The sequence below is a fragment of the Electrona antarctica genome (assembly GCF_951216825.1).
Source record: "Electrona antarctica genome assembly, chromosome: 7".
In the NCBI taxonomy this organism is placed as follows: domain Eukaryota; kingdom Metazoa; phylum Chordata; class Actinopteri; order Myctophiformes; family Myctophidae; genus Electrona; species Electrona antarctica.
The window spans coordinates 19,201,040-19,221,742 of record NC_136812.1 but is presented as its reverse complement, the minus strand read 5'-3'; the positions used below and the strand labels follow the sequence as shown (position 1 = coordinate 19,221,742).

Here is a 20,703-nt window from a genome sequence, read left to right as displayed (position 1 = left end):
GGCACCCTGGGCGCGTTCCTGTGGGTCTGGAACTTCCGGGGACCCCCACACGGAGTTGCACCACTCACTCCACACGGGTGTGATTTTTAAATATTGTTTTGGAAAAATAATGAGGAGGAGGCAGCTGACCACTCTGCGTGACGGAGGAGACTAAAGAATCAAAACAATATTTAAAAAGAAATAAATTAAATTAAAAAACCACGGCCCCCTCACGTATTTGAAGGACAACTTCAGTCCCCAGAAAAAAGGACGGTGTTTTCGATTAATCTAACATGGTTAAAAAGTTACAATGGGTTTGTATAGGGAGGGGGCGGGACAGCTAAAATTAAATCAAAATCAAATATCTAAATACTGAATAAGAGCGACTTAAGAACTGTCTGGGGTGTTCACATAAGCATGAGTAGACGATAAAATGACCAAAAGTTTTTTTGAAAGTGAAATATCACTATTGGCGTACAGAGAAATGGCTGTTCTGTTGAAGTTTGAGGGGTTTGGAGTTGCAGTGGTGGTTGCGACCAAAGGTCGCAGTTAACTATGGAATCGTGCATTTCCCGTCAGTGGGTTGTTTGGTCGGGCATGTGACATCATCAGGGATGGTCATGGAGATCCCTGATGTCATCAATAATAAGCCCATATATGGAGATCTCTGATGTCATCAATATTGGCCAGTAACTCTTCATCTGACCTCAAACCCTTAGATCTCCATAATATGGAGCTGAACTGTTCTGACATTTTACATGTTGATCCTTCCCCAACCATCCTTCCTCCTCGATGTCTCCCTTTTGACTGATACCTGTCCATTTTAACTCTAGACGGGCCTGCCCCAAAGTTATTAGTGCAGCCGTGCCCGGCAGCTGGCGAAAACTAGAGTTCTCAACAGGCTAGAAAATTAAAATCTTCTAGTACTGTGTGTGCGTGTGTGTGTGTGTGTGTGTGTGTGTGTGTGTGTGTGTGTGTGTGTGTGTGTGTTTGATTGATTGATTGATTGATTGAAATATTTATTAACAGTTTGCAGAATTACAGTACATTTCAAGCACAAACTCAATACACTGTTAACTGTGAGTGGACGACCCAATTAAGCATTACACTTGTTTACAAGAGGGTCCACCTTGTTCAATTCATCAAAACATTTAGAGACGTACAAATAGACACTTCTATAGTCAAAGAACAGAACAGGAATTCATCATAAAGGTAAAAAGGGAAAAGAAACATATACAGTGAGGGGAAAAAGGGGTGGGGGGATTCTGATTTTACGGGGGCCAATTTCGAATTGCAGCCGTCCGTAGGTGCCCTTTGAGAGCGGTTTTGAAGGAGTCAAGGGATTCGCATGTCTTAATAACTGTTGGTAGGGCGTTCCACATTTTGGTGGCATAGGAGCGAAAATAATTTAGTCCCTTGTTTGTGCCGAATCTGGGTTGTACATGGTTCGTTGCACTCCCTCTGGTGTTGTGGGTGTGGACTTCGTTAACATTAAGGAAGTATCTAGACAGGTACATGCATGGGTATCTTGGTGGTGTATCGAATCTTGTGGACCAGACCCATTGCAAGATGATGTACTCTGTCGTCGACCCTAAGCCATTCCAGCCTGTCAAAGTGGGCAGGGGTGGGGTGGGTTCGGGGGGTGAGGCCAAGTAGGAGCCTGACCAGTTTGTTTTGGGAAGTCTGGAGCCTAGTTTTAAGGGCCTTTGAGGTGCTGTGGTACCAGGAGGTGCATGCATAGTCAAAGAAACCTTGTACGAGGGCTCCTGTTAAGGTCTTCAAGGTGTTTTTGTTGACCAGTGAGGAGATCCTGTAAAGGAATCTTGTTCTTTGGTTGACTTTTTTGATTACTTTGGTGGCCATTTTATCACCGGAAAGATTAGCCTCCAGGATGGAACCTAGGTAGGTAATTTCATCTTTACGTGTGATAACATTGTCACCCACTCTAACCACGAAGTCATTTGCCTTGCTGAGATTACTATTAGAGCCAAAGAGAATGGATTCAGTTTTTCCCAGGTGTAAAGATAGTTTGTTATCAGCGAGCCAGGTGCAGATTCTACCGAGTTCAGAGCTGAGGGCCTTTTCAACCTGCAGTTTGTTGTCCGAGATTAGCAGTGCTGAGTCATCTGCGAACAGGAACAAGTTGCAGTCACAAGCTGATGTCATGTCGTTTACATATATTAGGAACAGTAAAGGCCCTAGTATGCTTCCTTGTGGAACACCACAGCTCACTGGGAGGGGGGGGGGGGCAGTGTTCCATTCACCTCCACCATCTGTTCTCTCCCCTCCAGGTAGGATTGCATCCAGCTCACTGATGTGCTATCGAAACCAATTTCTTTTAGCTTGTTAACCAGTATGGAGTGGTTCACGGTGTCAAAAGCCTTTTGGAGGTCCAGCATGACCATGCCGCAGTATTTGCCAGTATCCACCTCATGTTTGATGTGGTCGCTTTTTGAGTGGTGTAAACCACTCCTACGACTGGCTTTGTTAGTTTACGTGTCTGTCTGTCTGTCTGTCTGTGCTCAAAAAATGAGCATGGTTGCTACGGTCACCCAGTTCACCCGGGTGTGATTTCATTACGTCAGACATTACGTCAGACCACAGCTGATCAGGCTATATAAGACCTTACACCACTCAATTCACACGGGTGTGTTTTTTATTGATTGATTGATTGAAAAATGTATTAACAGTTTGCAGAATTACAGTACATTTCAAGCACAAACTCAATACAAAGGCTGTTAACTGTGAGTGGACGACCCAATTAAGCATTACACTTGTTTCCAATAGGGTCCACCATGTTCAATTCATCAAAAACATTTAGAGACGTACAAATAGACACTTCTATATAGACAAAGGACAGAACAGGAATTCATCATAAAGGAGGTAAAAAGGGAAAAGAAACATATACAGTGAGGAAAAAAGGGGCTCAAATAGAGAAGGCATGTGTCAGTGGAGTGGGATGTTCTGAAGCCAGATTGGAACTCGTACATTAATGTATTTGTGGCAAGATACTTTTCAACCTGTTCATAGACTATTTTCTCCATCACTTTCGAGATGGAGCTTAGAATAGAAATAGGGCGGTAGTTGCCGGGGTCTAATTTACTCCCTTTCTTGTGCAAGGGGGTTACTTTGGCCAGTTTGAAATCTTGGGGGACCTGTCCCTGTTTGATGGAGAGGTTTACTATGTGGGTGATTATTGGAGCTATAGAGATGGCTGAGTCTCTGAGAAATTTGGAGGGAATATTGTCATGGCCAGTTGCCTTGTGGGGTTGGAGGGCACTCAATTTCTTAAGTACCTCATCAGTTGTTACCATAACTAGTTTAAAATCGTCTTTAAAAACACCTAGGTTTCTGTGTGTGTGTGTGTGTGTGTGTGTGTGTGTGTGTGTGTGTGTGTGTGTGTGTGTGTGTGTGTGTGTGTGTGTGTGTGTGTGTGTGTGTGTGTGTGTGTGTGTGTGTGTGTCATGTGTGTGGTAAGATGGTGGACAGTTGGAGGGTTGAGACCATAGACTGTAAAAATGAAGGTTGAGACGTAGCTTCATTCTGTTGAGATGTAGATAAGAATGTTACTATAAAAGGTACACCATGTGAAGAATTGTTCACACATGCACAGCACTGAGCCACTGACCATGATGGCTATTTCTGAATGCGAGTGCAGATTTACCACATGCTTCTGTAAGGCCGGAGCTGATCTAGTCAAAAGCAGAAGTGTGAGCTTTCAGGGAAAAGAGGAAAAAAAAGACAAATTATGAAAAGTAAACTCTCCAAGGTGCATATTCTGTGTGTGTGTGTGTGTGTGTGTGTGTGTGTGTGTGTGTGTGTGTGTGTGTGTGTGTGTGTGTGTGTGTGTGTGTGTGTGTGTGTGTGTGTGTGTGTGTGTGCGCGCACACGTGTGTAGTGTGCCGCGCATGCATGCATACGTGCGTGCGTATGTGATGTGAATGTGACAGGGTCTGATTGTTACATTAATAACATGTGTCCCTACAATATTTTAGGAGCACTGCATGCATTGTATCACATCCCAAAATAGTCAAGACTAATGCAGCTCATGTAAGTGATTGAGCCCTTACCTCTAAATATATCTATTAAGGCTAAGCTGACAGCAGACCTTCCCTTAGCCAACTCACACAAGTACAGTACAAGAGTTTCATATAATGTCATTTTGGCAGCTGCTTGACTATATTCAATACTGTGTATTAAAATCACTTTTGTGTCAAACTCAGTCGTGTAGTCTGAGTCAAAGCATCTGCTATACAGTAAAATTTGCCTCATTATGGCTATTGTCTGTAGATTTTCTTTTTATCAAATAAAAATGTAATTTCAATGAGTTTGTGGATTTCTCATGTTCATTATTGACTTATCTGTGAAAACACAAAGGTGCAAATCAAACACATTGTGCACAGGAATAGAAACTCATTGTAGTTTCAAAATATTCTCTTATTATAAGCTTTACTTTGCTATTAGAATTCTTAGGTTTATAGATTTGATTCATTAGGACCATTTCACCCATTTTCAACTGAAATGAAAAGGTTAAACGCTGGTTGAAGTCAGGCCAGAGGTGCGAACACTAATATGTTAAGCACATTTTTAAAATGTTGAACTTGTTTTTTGTATTGTCCCTGTTAAATAAAAATATAAAAAATTAAAAGCCTATATTCATATTTTTAGTCCTCAAGACTCCTCACCAATGCTCATGTCATGATAAAATGTTAAAATCGTTTTTGTACGAGTTATGTGTTATGACTGAGTTGTGTTTGAACCCAAATGCATTACTTTTCTTGTGACGCACCACGCAATAGTTCTCAAGAGTCTGTCAAAAAAGCAACACAGGGAATTTCATGACATTTGGCTTCAAGGATAATGTGACTGAAAGCAAGGTGGTCAAAGGGTCAAGGGAAATGATGTCACAAAACATGTTAATTAAATTCCTTCAAACTCTTCATTCTCTACATACCAGTAAGACGTCTGAGGGCAAGGTCGCGTGCACGCATCCGCCTGGGTGACAGCAGACTGCTGGGTGAGCGCTGGTGCTTTGGCATGGTGGGTATTGGGTAAGATCTTAATTTTCTGGCCTGTTGAGAAATCTAGTTTTCGCCGGCTGCCAGGCGCGGCCGCACTAATAACTTTGGGGCAGGCCCGTCTAGAGTTTAAATGGACAGGTATCAGTCAAAAGGGAGACATCGAAGAGGAAGGATGGATGGGGAAGGATCAACATATGGAATGTCAGAACAGGTCAGCTTCATATATGGAGATCTATGAGGTTTGAGAAATGTACGATTCCATAGTTAACTGCGACCTTTGGTTGCAATAAATGACTAGGCTATGAGTCTTGATACAGTGGATAGACACCGATGTATACAGATTGGTGGAGGCATATAGAACCATGGGGGGGGGGGCACGGTGGTGTTGTTGGTAGTGCTGTCGCCTCACAGCTAAAAGGTCCTGAGTTCGATTTCTGCTGGCGACGCTGGAGGTGTGTTCTCTCCTCCATCAGCCCAATCCGCCCATGGGGTGGCGAAAGGCCTTTTCTGTGTGTTTGCATGTTCTCCCCGTGTCCCCTAGGGTAGGTACCCTCACAAAAAACATGCAGGAACTGGTTGTAATAGTGTGTTCCTTCCACGTGCTACGTCCTACCGGGGAAACTATCCCCTGTCAGGAGATAAGGAGTGGCATGAGGAGTGGCCACTCATCATGCATTGAAGCTAGCATGAGCTCAGTTCATCTGCCTTGTGGTTAGACTGTCCAGTGTCCACCCTGGGACTGGGAGGTCAGGGTCATACCAAGGCTGTGAAAAATGGGCCTCCCTGCTTGGCACTCGATCGGCATCAAGGGTTGGATCGGGGGCAAGTCCCTGTGACATAGTAGCATCATGTCCAGAGGGTGTACTTGTACATCAAGCTGCCTTATTTACACTACAGAAACAGGAGATAGGCTCCTGCCCTAAGCAAGGCTTACTTACTTACTATGAGCTCAGGTTGGCACAGGGAGAGTAGCGCCCAGGTGAAAAATGGGTTACAAAATTGTGGGATAAAAATGTAAGAAAAAATATATCATAAAAAAAACAATGCTGTATTTCTAGATTCTATTCTATCATTGAGCTGAAGTTGCAAACAGGCATTGATTATTACCATATGCGCAATTGCGCATGCATGTGTGGCCACGTACGTGCGCATGCATAGCCATGCACGGCCATGGGGTCCCCCAGAGTATGTTAGCTCTGGCTGCTCACAGCAGTTAGTGTGTTGTTTACCCACTGATACAATGAAGCACAGTGCAACGGAGCACTACCAAGGGGACCACGAAGCATTCGCTGGGAGTCGACCTGCCTCAAAAACAAATTATTCAAGCACCTGAATGGTGCTAATGGTTGCTACTACTTTGTTTAGGGATGTTCAGCAATACAAATGCAGCGCATAACCCAAAGTCTGCAAAATACTTGAGTGTGCATATCCCCGGGACCTGACCCTTCCTTAATCCAACACACTAAATATGTTCACTCTCTCTCTCTCTCTCTCTCTCTCTCTCTCTCTCTCTCTCTCACTTTCTCTCTCTTGTTCTGTCTGCCTCTGTCTCTCTGACCACACTTTCACTCCCTCACTGCCTCTCTGACATACAGTGTGTCACATATGTTGTAGCAGCATGCGGTACTTTGTGAGGAAACCATAATGCAGGAACTGGGTACCGCACTCATTCACACATCATAGATGCACATAGGTGTATGTGCACATGTGTATTATGAAGCGTTATTTATCTCTAGAATAATTTTAGTTGTTGCTTGCTCTTTTGTTTGTTTATTCGTTTCACAGTATAATAGTGTACCAAAGGGGGAGACCTCCCAAGCTTGCCCAAAAACATGAAAAATAAATATTTAACAAAATACTCCTGTCACAATACCAAGAACTTGTAGACACAGACAAAGTTCTTAAAGTTCAAGGGTGATTATTCACACAAACTTGGAATGCTGAGGGAAAGGTGGAAGGCAGGCAAAGCAGAGCAACAGGCAGAAAAGTGGAAAGACAGGCAGGCAGCAGGCAGGTGCACAGATCTGAGGTGGAGGAGAAGAGTACAATCAGTACAGGCAAAAATCCAACATGCAAAAACAAAATCAATAGGAATACTGACATTCACAGGGAACTACAAATCGTTTACAAGCGTCTACTATTGTTCAATGATCTGGCAATAGGGCGATAGAAGGAACTGCAGTCTGGAGGTGATGAGCTGATGGCAGGCAGGTGCGTGGAGTGGTAAGAATGAGGCTTCGTACACACATATATAAGACGAACATGCTCTGTGCTGTCCATGTTTCATGGCCGCCTCAATTCTTTTCCAATGGAAGTCACGTGGTTTGACCAAACAGTTGGGTGTGATCGGGGGAGGGGGGGGCAATCAAACACAAGTGTTTGGTCAAACCACGTGACTTCCATTGGAAAAGCATTGGGGCGGCCATGAAACACAGGCAGAGCACAGCACAGTTGTTCTTTATGTGTGTACGAAGCCTAAGGGAACTGGGAGCAGGTGAGCCAAGTGGTAACTGGAGCCAACTTGCCAAGCCTATGCCCACACGCACGCACGCACGCACGCACTCACGCACACACACACACACACACGTGTACACACACACACACACAGTGACACACACACACACGTGCGCGCACACACACACACACACACACACACACACACACACACACACACACACACACACACACACACACACACACACACACACACACACACAGAGAGAGACAGAGAGAGCACACACACACCGAGACCACACACACACAGAGCAGACACTAAACGAGGAAAACACAGGCATTTTCTGGTTCCATGATTCGAAACTTCGTATTTCCCATAGATGTTTCCGAAAATATTCATATTCATTATTTTAAGCCTGGAACAAGGATTCCAGGATCCTGGTAATTCATGACCATTAAAACCTTTGATTTTTAAATCATTAATTTCACAGAATGAAATGTTGTATGGTCATGACTAAATAATTTCAGAAATGTCTATGGGAAAAATGAATGGCGTTTCTATTGTGGCACCACAAACTGACCCCCACTGCTATGCCCTATAACAGGGGTTCTCAATATGGGGGACCCCTCGGGGGGTTGGCAAATTATTTTGGGGGGTTCCCAGATTTATTTACTTTTTAAACTGAATGGCTGGCAAATGGAAATTAAGAGTTTACATATGCTATAGTACATGCATAAACTTTCCTTAATGATTATATCTGGAATAATCTGGTTTCAGTATTTATTTATGATGTAGGGCATTGTAGGCCTATTGACTCTATAATTATTATGGTTATTGTAGCGGTCAATTTGTACTGGGGGTGGGGAGGGTGGCGGGGGTCGCGAGACATGGCCAGAGCATTTCCGGGGGTCCCCAGCAAAAATGTTGAGAACCCCCGCCCACCCAAACAGTAGAACTAGTGTTCTTCCTCTGCATTGAGAGACAAAGAGGAAGGACCTGACGAATAAGGTAAGAGGGAAAGTGACAGAATTCGCAGAGGAAATTACACATAGCAAAGACAACCAGCACAGGCTGGTTACCGGTATAGTTAGTAGCCTATATTGTTAAGGCTATACTTTGAGTTGCATCATTTGACCTTTAGTGCCATCAACTTCGAAATGATATAACGTCACACGTCAAGTGGTAGGCCTAAATATGGATATTCTCATAAAGAGGAAATGCTGTATCCTGTACAATACATCCTAATTGTCTCCACCAGGCCGAAGGCATGGGGAGAGAGTATGTTTTGCACTCCGTCCGTGTGTGTGTCCGTCCTTCCTTCCGTCCTTCCGTCCTTCCGTCCGTCTGTGAACAGCTAATCTCCGGCACCGTTAACCCGGTCGATGCCAAACTTTGCACACACACTCCCTGGATGCCAACGATGAACCTCTGCCCCACATTTTCCAGAACGGCCTGTTATAGCGCCACCATGAGGCAGCTTTTCACATTTGTTACCTAAAACTGCACCGATCTGCGTGAAACGTTGCATGCACACTCCCCAGAGGCCGAGGACAAACCTTTGACCTGCATTTTCCGCATCTGCCTTTTATAGCGCCACCAGGAGGCCGACTCTTGTAAAACACATTTTTTGATATTACTCCTCCAGATTCTGTTCAAAAATCTCACAAATCGTTACACAGTATCTCTATGGTCATGTGCTCAAGTTGGATCTGTCCCATATTCCATATTCCATCCTAATTGCTTATAATTGGCTTTCACAGTTTGCAAGATTGCCCCGTTTTGAACAAAAGCCTCAAATCATGAACGCAGCATGCAATTTACGTGAAATCTTTCACACATTTTCTTACTAGGCTGAGGAATATATCCCACCCTTTTCACATTGGCCTGTTATAGCGCCACCAACAGGTTGATTTTTGCAAAACACATTTTTGGAACAAAATGCCTCAAATCATCCAATTGCCATCAAAGGCGTATGAAGAAATGGCAAACGGTACACATGATCTCTGTAGTCATGTGATCAAGACGAGTCTGTTGGATTTCTCAGATTGTACACTGATTGGCTAAGATTGCCTTCCAAAGTTTTCAGGAGTGGCCCGTTTTGTACAAAATGCTGCACATGTCCTGCTCATCCAGAATTCTATCCTTAGAGATGCTATGAGTGATCTGGCTCTGCATTTCCTCAACAAAATGAAGAAAATTGTTGCAAAAACAAATACAAAAAAACATCCTCCTAAACATTTTGCCAAACATCACACACACTCCTATCCTCCTGGTGGAGACCTGTGCCCGGAAGGGCACTTTTTCTAGTTTATTATGGGATGTATTGCTCTAAAAGCTAGCAGAGGGGAATTCATTAAAATGTAATGAATTCCCTATATGCTTTAGACTTAGAGCATATCAGAGGCTGTAGGCCTAGTCATGTTTCAGGGCTAATGAAACATGAATGATGAATTGAATATGAAGGACCCCAATGGAAACAAGCCATATGCTTTATTGGGGTTTAAATCATTTTAGCAGAGCAGCAGACCTTGTATTGAACTGCAGACTAGCTAGCCTACTGTCCTGTGCTCTCTTTTTTTTTGGCAAACTGTTAATAAAGTATTCAATCAATCAATCAATCAATCAATCAATCAATCAATCAAATGTAGCCCTATTTTCTGAATGAGGGTGCAAACAAATAGCCTACAGTATATTAAGAGGAGGCAGTTTCGTGCAGTCTTGACATGAACTAATTAACTAAATAAAGTTGCAGTGCGCGACACGATTAACCTCGGTTAACACTGGCCCTCCTTTGATTCGGATGTGGGTCGTCTGTAGCTGTGGTCCAACCGTCCAGCTATAACGGCAGCAAGAGCATAAGGCTATGGACCAGAGCTAGGTCGTCTGCAGTATCAGGTATACGTCGCCCATAATCCATCTCGCCCTTAGGAATAGGGTTAGGTGGCAACCGTGGCATAGGTTTAATGGAGTTACGGTTAGGAATAAGGTTAGGTTTATCCGTTTACGGTAGCCTACTACGGATAGGTTATACGTTTAGGTTACTTTAGGAATAGGCTACCACTGCCAGATTGAGTTGGTAATTGGGCGACTCGTTTGGTCTGCTACTGCAGCTAGACTCGACTGCTTAGCTCGCCTCTACTCTGATGAACCATTATGCCATATCACACCGAAAATAGCAATCTGCAAGCTCACAAGGCGTCGCATTGCGTCCTTGTGAGCTGGTAGATCGGCTATTTTCGGTGCGCGACACCACTGTGCGACGAAGACTAAATGGAGCATAATATTATGAGCCAATGACAGCGCCGTGAGGAGGCGGTCTAGATTGGTCATGGCAAGAGATGGGCTGCTGCCAGCTGTTGCAGCTGTTGACGTGCATGCGCGCGGCGGTTGGAGAAGAGAATCAGCATCGAGCGCATCAGGTGAACATCTGATTTCTTTATCTTCTGTTTGTTTCCCTTCGAGGCTGCGCTGCTGGACTCTCTGGGTAACTGACAAAACCTCTCACAAGGAACTTTCGCTGTCATAGAACGGTGTCGAACGCAGAATAATTTAAGAACCACATCAAGGAACAGGTGAGATTCGATGCTGTTTTTTGCTTAGTTTTTTTTTGTCATAACATAGCTTATTAAATTGTTTTTGATTTTGGGGTTGAAACAAACAATAGACCGTTTTAAGAGGCATAACCATGTTTATATTGCTGTTACTTTGCCTGCTGTTATTACAAGAAGCCCATCAATGCAGCTAAAATAGATAGAGATGCTTGGTAACTTGGGGACGGGCAGGCTATTCTTAACATGATGTGCGTGGTGTTGAATGACGTCAACAAATTGATAATTGACTGCAAACATGTTTAACTCTGCATTTTTATTTATAGTGATGAACACTTTTAAATCTGACATCATGAAATAGACATATGTCACATATATCCCATAACATCTTTAAACGTTATACGTTAGTTAGTTGATGTTTGAGAATTGATACACTAAACATCTGATTTGCCATAATGATTTATTTATTTATTGCCATAAACTATTTTCATGTTTCTTAAATCTATCTATCATATTTTAATTCCACTTCCTGACACAGCAACATGTTCAAGATGGGATAGATGATGGATGGATGGATGGATGGATGGATGGATGGATGGACAGACAGACAAAATGTTATCTGAATTGAATAAGTAACTCTTGACAACATGACTTTGCATGATGTTGTCTGTGTTGTTTGTGGTTTTCAATAGACACACAGCCATTCATTTGTAACCTGAAAGTTGTTATATGATCACATCAAAATAAATAAGCCTATAAAAAACTTTTTCAAACTGTTTACCTCATGGGCCTTTTCTATTCTGGTTCTATCAGAAATATCAAAGCAATTCAATTAACTCATGTTAAAATTAGACAAATATTTCCTCACCATGTCTATCCCACCCAGCCCAGTAAGCACACGAACTGTCTGACCCTGATGATGTGACAGACAGACAGACAGACACACACAAACCACCAAACATGCACACAAACACACACGCACACACTCACACACCCCACACACACACACACACACACACACACACACACACACACACACACACACACACACACACACACACACACACACACACACACACACACACACACACACACACATTTCACTATACTTGATTTTATGAGGAGTTTGTATAGATCGGCTATTTTCGGTGTATGACACCAGTGTGCAACTATAAGTATGAATGAGGCAAACTCTAACTAACCATAAATCTAACCTCTAAATGCTTATTCCTAACCCTAACCCCAACCTGAATCTTTTCCTCATTTTAACTCCCCTTCTTCCTTTTTTGAGTCCTCCTATATAGAGCTTGTGTGTCTCTGGCTGGGTCCCTGGGTCTGTTTGTCCGAGCACGAAAATAGCGTTTGGTTGGTTTTCATCACCAAGTGTCACTGTTGTGCAGCCTAATACACACACACACACACACACACACACACATATTAACTATATATATGATGACTTTGGGAGTGACAGTACAGTACAGTGACAGTACAGTAGAGGGACCCCCTGGGGACCCCCACACGGTAACTGTGATTTCTCAACCATTTCGGACGCGGGGCGGCTCGTCGGAACCAGCCCGGCCCCCTGGGCGCGTTCCTGTGTGTCTGGAAGTTCCGGGGACCCCCTGGGGACCCCCACATGGAGTTGCACCACTCACTTCACGTGTGATTTCTTTTCTTCTTTTACCATTAAACTATTTCTCTTGTGAGGACCAGGATATTTCCTAATGTCTCTTTCTCAAATTCTACTATACTTGTAGGGAGATTTAGCCCTCACAAGATAATACACACGCACACACTTGTGCGAACTTGCGCACGCACGCATGCACGCATGCACGCGCGCGCACACACACACACACACACACACACACACACACACACACACACACACACACACACACACACACACACACACACACACACACACACACACACACACACACACACACACACACACACAGACATTCAGGAGATTTAGTTGATTTTCTCACTAATATCTGTCATTGGCCTCTGACCGTGTGATGGAAGTCATTGACGTACTGTACTGGTATATGTGAAGTGTAGGCCTACGTTATTCAATGGGTCTTCCACTTTAATTTGAAGGTTGTTTCATGAGTGTTTCACATGCAATAACGGTTCTCTGTGTCCTGTTTTTCTCCTCGGGTTTATATGTATTGGTTCATGCAAATGCAGGATTCCGGTCTTCTATTTTTGGACACATACCAGTAGTCTTCTTGAGCCTAGTTTCGCCAGTGAGTATAGATGAGATGACTAATGAAACTCATAGTGAAAACAACAGGGCTGGGCACTGCTCTGATTGTGGGCCATCCACATGCATTTCACATGCACTCAGAGTTATGCTACAAACAACTTGCTTACATTTACAGTCCTCCATAGCTACAGATAGCTACGACTATATATCAGTTCATACGTTTATGCAAATGTTTTGAGTCGATAGACAAAAATAGAAAGACCACATTTTAGCTAAATCAAAGAACGGGGTTATTTAACGTGTATTAAAATATGGGTTGACTCAGTGTATATGGCATCCCTTCAGATTCAACCACCCACCACATGCATGCCTTAAGCATAAGACATAATGATATGAACATTAGCTTAATCCAGATTATACATGAAAATCAAAGAGGAGGAACCTCCATTAAAAGACTAAAAATAAATAAATAAAATGCAATATATTGTTATGGCTTTAATCATTCAATAATTTGATATCTATTGAACTCCATAAGAAGTATGGAACCTCAGCATTTGACCAAACCCATAGCTCATTGATACAGTGTGCTGTTGGCCGGCCGTACACTCTCAGTGTTAAATTGACACTGAGGATTTTACTGTGTTCTGTTTGTTGTCAGTTCACTAATAAGTATACACTCAGTGTTGTCCCAATGAGATCTCTATAGTGGTTACCCAGGAGGTCCCACTCCTCGGGGATAGTTATAGTGGGCATGTAGTATACTGTGTAATAGGTGTGTGTGTGTGTGTGTGTGTGTGTGTGTGTGTGTGTGTGTGTGTGTGTGTGTGTGCGTGTGCGTGTGCGTGTGCGTGTGCGTGTGTGTGTCTGCAGTATTTTCCACTGCCTATAGCCTCTGGGAAGGTGGCAGAGAAAACTGCCTTGTCTCTCCCCATAGAAGCTACACATACCCTGGGGCAAACGTGTGCAAGTGTGTGCAATAGAGCTATTACAGAGGCTACAGAGCACATGAGAATTCTATCCTAAATGACAGTTCAATAGATTCTTGTCATTAGTTCACCAAAAATATGCTGTGGGCATTTGCCTGTAGGTTTTGTGAATCAGTCAACTACATTATTACACATTGTTTCTTTTCTCTTAACACCTTGAATCCCTTAAATTAATATGGGGTTTGAGTGCAAGTCAGTCAGACAATTGGCTTCACACAGGAGGTTAAACACACTAGGTGGATGCTGGCCTGTCCTGCAGCCGGGCCTTTAACGCTCACAGACTTGACCTCAAGCAGCAGTTGTCGTACGGGACAGAAATATCCAGAATTAGCAGATGTACACAGCACATGCTTTTTACTGGCTGGTTTCTCTAAGGCTTTGAAAAACCACAGAGTTCTTGCAAACTCTTTACCGTTCGGCTGGAGGTTAAGCTATATTTGACCAACCAGCCATGCGGGCGAGAAGGCTGTCTGACTCTGAAGTTGCAGTGGTGCTGGTGTAGTTCTGAGATAAAGATCACTGTGATGATCTGACTCCTCATTCAGCACTCATCTCATCTCCCACTTCCCTTTATTCTCTCCACTAGATGATATGTTGTTAGATTTCTTTTGTTGAAAAATAAGCTCTGTGTGTTCACTGTGTTGTCAGTTGACTTCAGACTGGAAACCAAAGGGTTGGATCTATTTTTGACCAGCTCTGGTCAACAACATTTTTTTTCATCAAGCAGTTTCTGGCGAGTCAGCGCAGATGATGTCTGACTGACATAGATGAACAAGTGAAAGTGCAATGAGCGTGCGCCTCTTTCTGTTATTGCTAAGGTGTGCTTTTGTGGACTATTCGGTCTAGTGGAAGTACAGATCTTTATAAGGTAATGATGAGGTGGATTCCTGCAGACATACTACTGATGCCTGTGTGCCAAGCGTGGGCCGACAGGGCATCGGGCACTTTTAGGAGTCGTGGGAACACACAGGCACCATATCCGTTCAACATCAGGAGAACAGAGAACCAAATATAGAAAGGGTCATACATGTCCAATATGAGGGGGAAAACCAGATGATGGTCCTCTGGGCTTTGAATCCGTACTGTACTGCACTGCAGAGGTCAAAGAGGTCAGACAGCCACTTAACATGGCCAGACTGATAGTGTAGTTTACGGATGAAGAGAACTGTCAAGGTTTGTGTGTTTTGTTTTGTTTTGTTTTGTTTTAATCTGTATTAATATAATATTGCAGGGGTGTGGAGTCACTTTGTGATCTTCTTGACTGTGACTGACTCCCATTGACAGGGTTACAAAGTGCAACCGAAACAATCTGATTTCAAAGGTTCCATATTGCAAACATTTTATACAACAATAAGTCACAGTCTCAACATGATTAGCATGAGGACACTCCCAGGATATAGTTCTTCCGCGTCTTGCCAGGTCTCTGCCCCTATGCCCGACCCCCTCCCCCGCCATCTCTTTTTCTGTGACTTGGCTGAACATGGGAGAGGAGGGGGTGGCAATAGCTTTAGCAAACTGTTCCCGTGGTCATTTTGTTGAAAACACACAGTTTTCAACAGGGTTCGCTCTACCTTTAAAGGGAGCTTTCATATGTATTTTTACACCCTGTCTCTCGGGGCCGAGCAGCACAGTGCAGCCTTGGGGTAACCCAGACTGTGGGGGCGTTAGGCTGCGTGGACTGCGGGCCAGGCAAGGGCCGCTCTAACTTTAGACCGCATCGCCTCATGCTGGTAAAAATAAACACCCTGCCATTAGCAAGGGGGGAGGGTGGGACTTGAGTCGCTTAAACCAAACAGATTTCATTTTCCCATCAGAATAATATAAGGTTAAGGCCCATATTACTGAGCATTGGTGCTGTTGTTTTGATAAGGCCTGGAATGACGCTACCGGACTGGGGCTTAGAGTCTTCCTGACACAGTAACTGGCTGACCATCAAGCTGTGTTCCCCTGTGACTTGAATGTTCTATTTGTCTGAGCACAGCGTTGCGATGAAAACTGTTTTCACCCTATCCTTCTGATCTAGTTTTCTAATCTATCCTCATGAGGTACCACAAGAAATAGTATAGTATTACTTGTATTATTATTTGCATGTTGAGGTTCTGCACTGTGATATAAATCTAAATACGAAAATATTGTGCTTGCCACAGGTGACGAAGTATTGGAGAGTGGAAAGAATGGGTCGAAAGAAAATACAGATCTCTCGTATTCTTGACCAGAGGAATCGACAGGTGGGCCTTTGCATATAATGTTCGATTTATATCATATACAGTAGTATGTCATATTTAACATTTGGTGTGTTTATTTATGATACTTGACATCTCTACAATACGCTGCTTTTATCATTTGTGGTTATATTCTTCTCATTCACTCCAGTAATGTATTGTTGAAAAAAATGTTTTATGATATATCATAAAACAATGACACTTAAAATGTACTGAATAACATCATCATGATGTTAAATGCTACCTTTGCCAAAAGTATGTGAAACTTAAGAGTGTGTTGATAGCAAATAATGATGTTCCTCTTGCAGTGGTGTAAAGTAACTGTACTCTACGTGTACATCAGTATAATTTTGAGGTATTTTTTACTTTCTTCAGTATTTCCAATTTTCAATACTTTTACTTCTACTACTTCTCATTGATCTCAGAGACAAAGATTGTACTTTTACTCCACTACAATTATACTTTGTAGATTTTGATTATTATTACAAAACATACATTAACCACATCAGCCTTATTTAAACGTAGGCTATTTGAAAATAGCCGATGTACAATCTCACAGTGTGACGTGATGCGACGTGTTGTGAGCTTGTAGATCTGCTATTTTAAAAGATTGTAATACTTTTATGATATCATGTTGTGTATACCTTATGAAACGGGACATTCTGCCTAATGACCACGTTTACATTTTTGGAACTGTAAGTACATTTTGATGCCAATGCTTTTGTACTTTTACTCAAGTACATTTTGAATACCAGACTCTGCTTTCTACATTCCAGTATTGATACTTTTACTTGTTCCTATAGGCAGTGGTGGAAAGTAACTAAGTACATTTACTAGTAGTACTGTAGCATACTTAAGTACAATTTTGAGGTATTTGTACTTTACTTGGGTATTTCCAATTTTACTTCTACTCCACTACATCTCAGAGGCAAAATATTTACTTTTACTCAACTACAATAATTTGAAAACTTAGTTACTTTGGAGATAAAACTTTTGATTAGAAAACATACACTAACCACTTCAGCCATTCGGCCATTTGAAAATAGCAGATCTACAAGCCCACAATGCGTCACGATGCAACGCATTCTGAGCTCGTAGACTTGTGAAATGGGACATTCTGCAATATGCATACTTTTACTTTTAGTACTTTAAGTACATTTTGATGCTGATACTTTTGTACATTTACTTCAGTACATTTTGAATACGGGACTTCTACTTGTAACGGTGTACATCTACATTGCAGTATTTATACTTTTACTTAAGTAAAACATTACTTTTTGCCACCACTGCCTATAGGTGACCTTTACGAAGCGAAAGTTTGGCCTGATGAAGAAGGCCTATGAGCTGAGTGTGCTGTGTGACTGTGAGATCGCCCTCATCATCTTCAACAGCACCAACCGGCTGTTCCAGTACGCCAGCACAGACATGGACAAGGTCCTGCTCAAGTACACCGAGTACAGTGAGCCGCACGAGAGCCGCACCAACATCGACATACTGGAGGTCAGTGCTGCAGCACCTAAAGGCACTTTAGGTGCCATTTTTACCTCCTTTATGATGATGATTTCCTGTTTTTGGCTATACAGAAGTGTGTATTTGTATGTCTCTAAATGTTATGATGAATTGAACAAGTCTAGTGCTTTATTGGTCGTCCACTCACAGTTAACTCTTTTTTTCCCCAAGTCCGTATATATATGTACCCCAACATATACTCTGTCTATATAATGGTTGAGGCCTATGGAAGCTTTTAACATTGGTCCGGTTCCTATAGCAACGCCCCACCGTTCCAACTATGGGATTGCAAATATAATCTCAGTGCAAACCAGTTGATCAATCAAATCAATCAAAAGGAGGATTTTCAAACCTCCATAAATCCGACTCCAGAATCACTGTCCTTGGTGGATTTTCTGCCATCCACATTTCGGATTTAATTTGTGCCGCCATGTAAAAGCTTCTGACGAAAGGTAAAGAGTGTGTGCTTGTTCCAATGATACTAGAGTGTGTGTAGCGAGCGTGTGTGTGTGTGGGGGGGTGGTTTATGCTAGCGGTAGCGATAGAGTTAACAGTTTTTTGTATTGAGTTGTGCTTGAAATGTACTGTAAGTCTGCAAACTGTTAATGAATACTTCAATCAATCAATCAATCAATCAATCAATCAATCGATCAATCAATCAAAAAAAATATATACCACCATTTTCTTCCCTACTCAGTCTCATAGGAGGGCTGTGGCTGTGGGCTGTTCAACCAGTGACATCGGCTTCCGGCTTCCGCCGCAATCGGTGTATGAATGTGTGTGTGAATGGGTGAATGTAATGCACAATCTATGTAAAGCGCCTTGCACCATTTACCATTTACAGATCTTTTTATACAAGTTTTAAAAAACATAATATTGAGATTTGCAACTTTTCAGGAATAGAGAGCCTGCAGTTTCTATTAGCTTGGATTCCCCATCAATGATGTCACTGGTAGACGGGTTTCTGAACTGCCCACAGCCCTCCTATGAGACACAGACACAATTGTGCTATTCTTTATTATATGAAGATAGGTTGAAAAGTGGTGAAGTGGTCCTTTAATCAAACTAAGCAATGTTATTGATTCTTAACAAAAGGGGAAAAAAAGAAAATAAATCAAATCAAATAATCGATTAATAATCTTTTTTTGTGGCTTTTGCCTTTATTTTATATAATTTATGGAGGGACAGACAATAGGCTGACAGGAAATGGGGAGAGAGATGAGGGGAAGACATTAGCCTGGCTAATAAGCCAGACCGAATCAGCCGTTGGCAAAAAAAAAGTTGCCTGCCGGTGGATTACGGTCTGGAGAGGCTCAGTGCTACGTAACGTCCGGGTCCAAGTGGCACCAGCTCCCGTCCGCATTTCATTGTAAATAGAATATCTAAACGTGTGAATCTTTTTACAATGACGTTATTTTTCAGAAAGGAAGCCATTGAGGGTTAAAATGGGTCTTAATGCTTCCAACTCGAGTAGAATTATTAATGTTTTGTACAAGTGTCTATGACAAAAAAAAATGATGTGGAGACAATAAAGACTATTATTATCATTATTATTGAAGGTGGTAACAGTCCATTTGCTCAGTAAAATATTGCGGGAGCATATTTAGAATGTTTGCAGGCTTGAGTATGTTGAATCTAGTTTGCATTAATTAGGATTTAGTTGACACAATGAAATAAAATGGCGATAGTATTCCGTGTGGGGCAGACGGCCTGTCACCGCCAGATTTGGGAGAGCAGCGCAGCTTTGTTGTTGCGAGGAAAGCAGTAAAATGAGACATTCGTGGTTGTTTTCGTCTCAGATTTAGTCCGACGGAGCGTCACAGTATAACTCTATGGGGACACAAAAGCGACACAAAGTAGGACCCGGATGTATCTCAGGAGGGGTGCTCACGTCACAGCTAAAATACTGAATTGTATGCCCATTTCCTACACCAGAGAACTGGTGTGGCCAATCGGGACACGGTATGCAATATGGGCGGGCTTTGGTACAGTGACGTTCAATGCTTGAGACCTTTGACTGACAGTAGCTCTGACCAATTGCGTCAAAGAGAAAATGTTTGAACACGCCCCCCGGGAAACAAGATCCATACACAGCATCTCCAGACTCAAATACCACACGACAGTGTGATTTGAGTCTGGCTTATTAGCCAGGCTAGGAAGACATGTAGTAAAGGCTGTCGGGATCGGGAGTCGAACCCGCGGCACACTGCCAGACTGGATTGCCAGCCAAGGTGCCTGGACCGCTGAGCCACGGCCCAGGCCTCGATTAATAATCTATCCCTATTTTGGACACGTCATTATAGGCAAAAAGTTAAATCAAATTAAAAATATATATAAAAATTAAAAGGCCACAACAACAGCTTTGTGACACGTTGGGAGCTTGTAGATCTGCTATTTTCACCAACTTTGCACAATATCATTGTTGATACATAAAACATTAAATTAAAAAAAAAAAAAAATTGTATCAAAAACACGCTTCTTTATAACAAAAAAGAATGCAGTGATGAAATTATAAAATAATCAATAGTTGCGACCCTAACTGTGTATGGCGTTATACTTATCTCTGCCTAAACCTTTAAACATCATTCATATTGAAATGCTATGGAAAACCTCTACGAGAGTTTACAGTTTATTTGATCGAAATTATCAGTATTATTCTTATCCAAGTCTGCATTTCAAATTACAAGCTGCATTTCAAAGTAAATTTTTAGCTTGAAGAAGAAATTTTGTTTACGTTAAAAAAGATTTTCAGGAATTTTCCAATTGCCATCCAA

General features: G+C 42.4%; 1 protein-coding gene across 2 annotated transcripts in view; it reads left to right on the top strand.

The window, feature by feature from the left end:
• The first annotated feature begins 10,833 nt into the window (after positions 1 to 10,833).
• Positions 10,834 to 20,703, top strand: part of mef2b (myocyte enhancer factor 2b) — a 17,625-nt gene continuing 7,755 nt past the window's right edge. For both annotated transcript variants that reach the window (XM_079506127.1, XM_079506126.1), the window contains exons 1-3: positions 10,834 to 11,027; positions 16,346 to 16,426; positions 17,717 to 17,920. In XM_079506127.1, coding sequence (XP_079362253.1) covers positions 16,373 to 16,426; positions 17,717 to 17,920 — 258 coding nt within the window. In that variant the 5' untranslated portion in view covers positions 10,834 to 11,027; positions 16,346 to 16,372. The remainder of the gene's footprint in view (positions 11,028 to 16,345; positions 16,427 to 17,716; positions 17,921 to 20,703) is intronic.